Source organism: Artibeus jamaicensis, unplaced genomic scaffold, assembly GCF_021234435.1.
Source record: "Artibeus jamaicensis isolate MK-2021 breed Jamaican fruit bat unplaced genomic scaffold, CSHL_Jam_final scaffold_286, whole genome shotgun sequence".
Taxonomy (NCBI): Eukaryota; Metazoa; Chordata; class Mammalia; order Chiroptera; family Phyllostomidae; genus Artibeus; species Artibeus jamaicensis.
In genome coordinates, this window is record NW_026522034.1 from 1,082,481 (window position 1) to 1,089,467 (window position 6,987).

General features: G+C 58.9%; 2 protein-coding genes across 6 annotated transcripts; both read right to left on the reverse strand.

Annotated features, from left to right (window-relative positions):
* Positions 1 to 786: 786 nt before the first annotated feature.
* On the reverse strand, positions 787 to 2,849 carry TRAPPC5 (trafficking protein particle complex subunit 5). Its single transcript, XM_037139964.2, has 2 exons — positions 2,792 to 2,849; positions 787 to 1,400 (listed from the first exon to the last, which is right to left on the reverse strand). Exon 2 carries the CDS (start codon positions 1,385 to 1,387, stop codon positions 821 to 823), a length of 567 nt encoding a protein of 188 aa, XP_036995859.2. The 5' UTR covers positions 1,388 to 1,400; positions 2,792 to 2,849; the 3' UTR covers positions 787 to 820.
* Positions 2,850 to 3,306: 457 nt separating this feature from the next.
* MCEMP1 (mast cell expressed membrane protein 1) lies at positions 3,307 to 6,220 on the reverse strand. Of its 5 annotated transcripts, none has more exons than XM_053656905.1 (7): positions 6,025 to 6,220; positions 5,620 to 5,709; positions 4,936 to 5,058; positions 4,697 to 4,750; positions 4,473 to 4,586; positions 4,131 to 4,155; positions 3,307 to 4,033 (listed from the first exon to the last, which is right to left on the reverse strand). In XM_053656905.1, exons 1-7 carry the CDS (start codon positions 6,119 to 6,121, stop codon positions 4,015 to 4,017), a joined length of 522 nt encoding a protein of 173 aa, XP_053512880.1. In that variant the 5' UTR covers positions 6,122 to 6,220; the 3' UTR covers positions 3,307 to 4,014. The 5 variants fall into 5 exon arrangements, with proteins under 5 accessions (XP_053512880.1, XP_053512879.1, XP_036995864.2 ...); XM_053656904.1 differs by having other exon boundaries at positions 4,131 to 4,196; XM_037139969.2 differs by having other exon boundaries at positions 3,307 to 4,196.
* Positions 6,221 to 6,987: the final 767 nt, after the last annotated feature.

Here is a 6,987-nt window from a genome sequence, read left to right on the forward strand (position 1 = left end):
ATTAACTTCAAACTATTTTAAGCATCCAGACAGTTCTAAAGTAAGCCCACCCACTTCCCTCAAGAGCCGGGTGTCTCAGGCCAGTTTCACAGGGCAGCCCCCAGTGCCCCAGCAGTTCCTGGGAACTCGTCAGACAGGCAAATCCGCCAGCCCACCCAGATCTGCAGCATCTGAAACTCAAGAGGGGTGGGTGGTGGCGCCTAGTCACTCGAGCTTTAACATCCGGTGCCCTTGCACACTGCTTCTCACACTTGTTAAAATGCAGATTCTGAGTGGAGAGGTCTGGGGTGGGCCTAGAGTCTGCATCACCCACAAACCCCCAGGACACTGCTGGCCCCTGGACAACTCTCTGAGTAGCAAGTCTTAAGCAGCGATCAGCCTATTTTCTAGGGACACAGCCACACCCAATCCTTGACCAACTACTGGGCACGAACTGTTCACCACTGAGTCCTTTGCAGAAAAAGTGTGCTGGCCCCTGGTCTAAAGGAGTCTCTCTTAGCCTGGTTCCTCTCTGCCCCCTCATCCTATAGTTAGCCTCCAATTGTGATTCCAGAAACCACCAGCATCTCCCAATTCCAGCATCTCCTTCTGCCTGGTCTGTCTCCCAACCAATCTCTGGACTCCCCCACCCCAACCTGAGAACCCAAGCTGGGTCCAAGCCCGCCCTGCCCTGGTACAAACAGCCTGGACTCCAGCCTCCCTCACCAGTTGGGCGGGGAGCCAGGTCCTGTGGTGCGGGTCTCTGAGGGCCCCACACAAGACGCAAAACACACTCGGACACTCAGGAAGGGTGCTGTCTCATCCTTTATCTCCCATGGGGTCAGCGGCCCTCAAGGGCCCGGTCTCGGCTGATGACGGCCTCCTCGAACTTGATCATGAGCGTGGTGCCCTTGTGCCAGTGTGCTGTGACCTTGGCGGGGAAGCCGCTGTGTGTGAGCACCGCCTCCACAATGCCGGCGGTAAAGCTAGCACAGTTGAGCGTGCTGTTTTCCTTGGGCACCGAGATGTAGGTGTTGATGAGCGGTTCCCGCTCGATGATGTAGAAGGTGCGGGCGTCATCATTGGCCTGCTCCAGCTTGTCGGCTTCCTTGCCGAAAAGTGCCTTCCACACCGCGCCCTTGACAAAGAGCAGGGCGCCCAGCACCTTGGTCTCGCGCCGGGCACCCTTTTCGCGAGCCACCAGCGCATCTAGAACACGCGCACCCACCTGGCGGCCCAGCGCGGCCAGGCGCGCCTGCAGCTCGGCCACAGAAAAGACACGGCTCTGACAGTGCTGCACCAGTTCCGAGAAGAGCAGCGCGAAGGCACTCAGGCTCACCTCGGTGCGCGGCCGTGCCAGCGCACGCTCCAGCAGTGCCGACTTCCCGCGCGTAAAGCGCGCCTCCATGCCGCCGCCCTGCCTGTGGGGAAACCAGTCAATGCCAGTGTTAGGGGATGGAGAAAGAACCCTGGGACCTTCAGCGCACTCCATCTGCTCTATCGCCAATTTCCCATATGGGAAGAGACGAGTGGAAGGAAAAGGGCATTCACCTATGCATAAATCTCACCTCCATGACGCCCAGCCAGCAAAGGACAGAGAGTAAGGAGAGGCTTAGGGGTAAGGTGGGAAGAGAGAGGAGTGGGACCACAAGGGGGCGCAAGAAACCCCAAACCCAAGGTGACCCCCCCCTCCCCACCCCCCACATGAAAAGCAACCTGGACACCAACCAGGAAACTAGTTCGAGGTGCGGGTGGGAGCGCATCAAACTTAGGTCTGTAGGTGATAAGGAAGGATGGGGACTGTGAGAGAGCTCTGGCCTGGGCTCTCGCTCTGACTTCCAGAGTGTGAAGCTAAAGTCCCTGACTCTCCCCCCCCCCCCCGGGCAAACCAGAGACACTAAAGGTGGGATTAGGGACTGATTGTTGAGACCAACGGCCAGGACTGGAAGCTTGGGAAACCGAAGAGATACACAGGACAAACCAGGAAGGGACACTGGGAACCCTTCCAAACCCGTGCAGGGCAGCGCCAACTTGTAATGTACTTAGTGCGCCTCCTTGGGGACAAAGGATGGACCTGAATTTGTAAGAAAGACTGGGCGGGGATAGGGGAAGAAGGCGTTAGGAGACCCCTACCCTGGTGCTCTCCAGAAAGGTGTCTGGACAGGAGGCCTGGGGTTAAAGGGACCCAGCAGGGGACGCTGTGATCCTCCATCCCAGCACGGAAGGGGGCTGTAGGAGAAAACCCCAAGGGGGGCCTAATACCTCCATACTGTGGCTCTGCGGTGGGAGTGGCAGCGAATGGGGTGAATCCCCAGGGTGCTGAGACATCCTCTCTTCCCCTCCACCCTCACCACTCAGGTGTGAAGCCACCGCCTGGGGTGGGGTCCGGAGGGGAAAATGAGAACCCATCCCCCACCAGACAGGACGGGGCCAGAAGCCGGGGCCAGCGTCGGAGATGGGAAGACCGGTGGAGTATCAGAGGCTCCAGGACGCCCCCGCCCGAGTGAGTAGCCGCCTACACGGGGAGGGCCCGGGGCGCGAGACGGAAGGCGTTGTGCTGAGAGTCCTCTATTGGGCTGCGATGGGGAGTTGTGAGCCGAACCGCGGAAAGGCCGGGGCCCCGAGACCCCGAGAGTAGAGCGGGCAGAGGGGCCGAGAAGGACTACACGCGCTCCTTTCGGTCCCCCTGGATGGGCCAGAGAGGCCGGTCCGCCCCCGCGACCCTCGCCCAGGACCCACAGGCCCGCGGAGAGAAGTTGGGAGCAGACGAGGCCCTAGGCAGGCAGGGGGGCGCGGGCGGGCAAGGTCTCACCAGGAACTGCGGCCCACAGCGCCGTCGAGCTGCTTTACGATGCCGTCGTAAAAGGCCCTACTTGCGCAGGCGCTGCTGAGGGCAGCCTTGGGGGCGGGGCCCGCGCGCGGTGATTCCAAGACCCGCCGCTCCGGGGCGCGTGTGCCCGGGAGCGCGACCCACGACTGCAGTGACCTGGGCCCTCGCTCAGGACAGTAAGCATGGATGGTCACGTACTCGGGGCACGTGTTTGACGATGGGCACGCGTCTCTGTTTCGGGGACACATGCACCCACGTATACATCTCAGGCCACAGACCCTCATGGGCACAAACCCAAGGGCACAGGGACTCAGTTACTCCCTGGGACCCACTCCGGACACGGTTCTCACACACCCTCGTGTCCCCGGCGTTCCTGGTATATCGTCCCCCCTTCACTGTGTGGCTTTCCTCACCCACCAAGTCCAACACCTGCAGACCCTCCCCAAAGGCCCTCAGTCACCACAGTAATCGATCTGAAAGCCACATACATGGTTTCCTCTTGGCTTTTATCTTCATGAATCACAAAATGGGAGTGCAGAATAAGACAGGCACACGTGTGCACATGCTCTGAACACGGTCGGCGACATGATCAGGCACGCTGACACAATTGTTCACGTGGGCACAGGGAGTGATGGGGCATACACCACAACACCCACACCCACAAGGATACATTCCCGTGGTGTGCTCTGCACACCTTCGCCATAACAGGCTTGCACACACACCATACTGTGAAACCTTCGTGCACATTCACACTGACAGTGAAACCTGCATGGGTAACACGCGTCACCATTACCACACTCACACGCCACCTCTGTGGTCCCTGCTGCCACAGCCCCCTCCCGTGACGTGTGTGACAAAACACACTGCAGCACACCCAGGTGTCACATGGACAGTGACACAGTTTTGCACACTACACCGTCTGTGACTCCTGCACTCAACATTCACCCCATACACCTTCTGGTGCAGCACACTGAAATACCCACCCTCCGTGAAATGTTTACTCCCCACATACACACACACACACACACACACACACACACACCTGCACACAAGCAACTTCACAGCACTCATTCACCACCACACAGTTTTCCTTATGTGGGCCCGATGGACGGGTTCAGACCAGGCTGGCGCCCCTGTGTGTCATCTGTGGTGGGAGGGACCGCCCTGTCCTTCAGGCTGCAGCCCGGGCTCAAGTGTCTTCTCATTCACTTAGATGTCGACTCTCTGAGGGAAGGCGGCAGATACCCGAGATCAGACAGACCCTCCCGGGAGAGAAGCAAGGGCTGAGGCCAGGGCTCCACCCGCACTGGTCCCATCTCACGTTGATTTTGCATCTTCTGCAGCGTCTGGAAGATTTTGCTTAGTTGATTGTGGATTTGGGTTACGTCTGGGGTTGGGGTGGGGAGAGAGGAGAAGACTGAGGTGGAGCCTCGGACAAGGCCCCCACCTTTATTGGAAGACCCCTCCTTGCCCAAACCCCCAGGTTGGGGTGCTACAGAGCCCAGTGCTTGGGGTTCCCAGCAGCATTTAAATGCCCCCAAGTCGCTGGAAGGTAACATCCATCATCCTTCCAAACTCTGCACTCTGGGAGGATGGGGCTTCCGTGGGCCCCCCTCTGGTTCCCCAGCACAGCGGTCCACGCAGTGGAGGTCCCTAAACACACCTGTGGACAGCGTCTTCAGTTTCTCGGTCCCATTCTTGATTATGCCCAGGCGTTCAAAGATTCTCTGAGAGATGCGGCTCCAGCTCTGCTTCTGCTTTTCCTGGCATTCGTGCACTGAGACGGAGACCATGGAGACCGAGGGTGTCCGTGGGGATGCCTGTGGCACCGCTGCTCTCCCCACCCCCACCCTCGCCCCTCAGGCCTCCCCCGGGTCCTCCCCTCACCATTATTCCACAGCTCCCCTTTCAAGTCTAGCAGCTCCTGGGACATCTTAGAATCTGTTTGGAATGGGGGGACAGGACAACCCTTGAAGTGTCCCAGTTCTGCAGCCCTGGTAGCAGGGGTAGAGAAAGGGAGAGGAACTAGGGGAAAGGGGAACTATGGGAACACTGGGCCTCCCCTGCTGCTGGGACCCCTCCAGGCTGCCCCAGACCCCTCCCCCCAAAACTGAAAGCCCACTCACTGTTCACCAGGACCCAGGACAGCAAGATGATGGAAAGCAGGGTGAGAAGAACGCACAGGCTCATGAAGGCTGTGTGCAACCAGTGCGAGGCTTGGGCAGAGTCTGAGGATGGCCTGGCCCAGGCTGGGATGAGGACAGAGGCAGGGCCAGTGACCTCCAGGTTCACCACCACTGCTTGGACTCTCAGTACTGACTCCAGCACCGTCGATGGCTCTGCCACCTACTCCTTCCAGTACCATTAGCAGCTGCCACCGTCACCCACTGCGCCACCAGCACTGGTCTCCGACAGTCACACCCCCTCCACTATTACCATCACCACCCATCACCAGTGTTGGCAGTAGCTGTCACCAACAGCCACCAACACCAATGCCCATTGTTGCCACCATTGTCCCTATCAGCATCTCTGGTCACCCTCGTCAGCTCTGTCTAGTGATTCCTTCTCGATCCACTACATTGTCACCTACTCACCCTTGTCAACACCCAGACCTTCACCAACAATTCCACCTACATAATCACTGCTACCACCATCATCGCCACCTACAAAGCTACCCCCCACCACTGTTACATGGAAGCCTGGGCACCACTACACCCTACCCACACTGCTGGCCTTGACCTCCACACACTGCCTGCCATCCCTGCTATGCCCCCAGGCTGTGGGACACGGGCTGGTAGGTGGCTGCTTACCCTTACTCTTGGGTGGTGAGCAGCTGCTCTTTGGCTGGTCCTGGTTTCTGAAGGTCAAGGTGATATTCTCATAGTCAGGGTCATCTACACCTGTGAGTGGGTCAGTAGGAAGGGTTCGTAAACCTGCTTGGAGCTCTGGGGTGGGGGTAAGGTGGGCATGGGAGGGGGCACAGAAATCCTGGTTTGCCCAACCCCTGCACACAACACACTTCTAGGGATGAAAGTTAGTGACTGGGACCTTGGTTAGTGACTGCTCCTTGGTTAGGAGAAAAGGGTGCCCCCCCCACCACACACACACTTTTGGGGGAGGGAAAGAAGCCCTCTGGCCCCCACTCTCAGCCCCTCCCCTCTTCCATTCCAACCCTTCCCTTTCGACACCCCACACCCTGTACCAAGGTGCCTAACCTTTCCTGTTGGCTGAGGCCTCCCCAGGCTTGTCTTTGGAGGCTGCTGCCTGCCTCCTGGCCTTTGGGTTCACGCAGGTTTCCTTAGCAGCCATCATCCCCAGTCTGCCCGTCTGTCCACACACTCCCACCCTCACTCCCCGGAAGGAACCACAGCAGATGAAGAAATCTCCGGGTTGTGGTGTGAGGAAGGAGAGGCCAGCCTCCTTGTTCAGGGATCCAGAACCCTCTTGCCCTGGGGCAGCATATTCACACCCCCAGTCAAGAGGGGTCTTAGGAAGACAGAGATCTCAGGGAGGACCAGGAAGAGAAGCCTACAGACCTGGACACAGAACGGAACGGTCAGGAGCCCTGGGCAGAGGTGTTGGCTAATGTGACAGGCACTATTTTGAAGTGTAAAATGTGGCAGATCACCATGGTGTAACCTTAAGTTTATATGTTGTATGTCAATTGTATCCAATAAAGATCATTTGTTTCGGTGACAGGAACTTTACAGAAAGCTGTGTGCGGGTCTGCATCGTGTGTGTGCGCGTCTGCCTGGGTGAACCTGGTCCGGTCTTCCTGACTCTGGGGAGAGACGCTGTGGCCCCTCCGGGCCCCACCTCCTGGCTCCTGGGCCCCCAATCTTCCTTCCTCCTGCCGCAGCCCCGCCCCGCAGTCCGCTCCAAGAAACTCTACTTCTTCGAGGCCCTTCGGAGCGGGAAGGCAGGGGTGTGCGGCCGCCGCGCTGACCGCTGGAACCCCACACCCGCCTCTGGGGCCGCGGCCAGCCCTGCGCCTTGACCTTCGCGGGAACCACCGTTTCCTTGGCCCGAAGACCCCAGTGGAAGAAACACCCAGAAGCAGAGTCACTCTGGTTCCGCGTCTGCTCCCCTGCCCAGGCTCACAACACGCGCTTGTACACACAGACTCCCGAACACCCTCAGTTACACTTCCGTTCACGGATACACCGAGCACACCCCCT

Bases quoted from the DNA above. Each gene is read 5' to 3' on its own strand.
- TRAPPC5 (XM_037139964.2), bottom strand. From the start codon at position 1,387: ATGGAGGCGCGCTTTACGCGCGGGAAGTCGGCACTGCTGGAGCGTGCG.
- MCEMP1 (XM_037139969.2), bottom strand. From the start codon at position 6,121: ATGATGGCTGCTAAGGAAACCTGCGTGAACCCAAAGGCCAGGAGGCAG. The intron at 4,751-4,935 runs GTGAGTGGGCTT...CATTCCAAACAG, and splicing joins GTCCTGGGTCCTGGTGAACA to ATTCTAAGATGTCCCAGGAG. The intron at 4,197-4,472 runs GTGTGTTTAGGG...CCCCAACCCCAG, and splicing joins ACTGAAGACGCTGTCCACAG to ACGTAACCCAAATCCACAAT.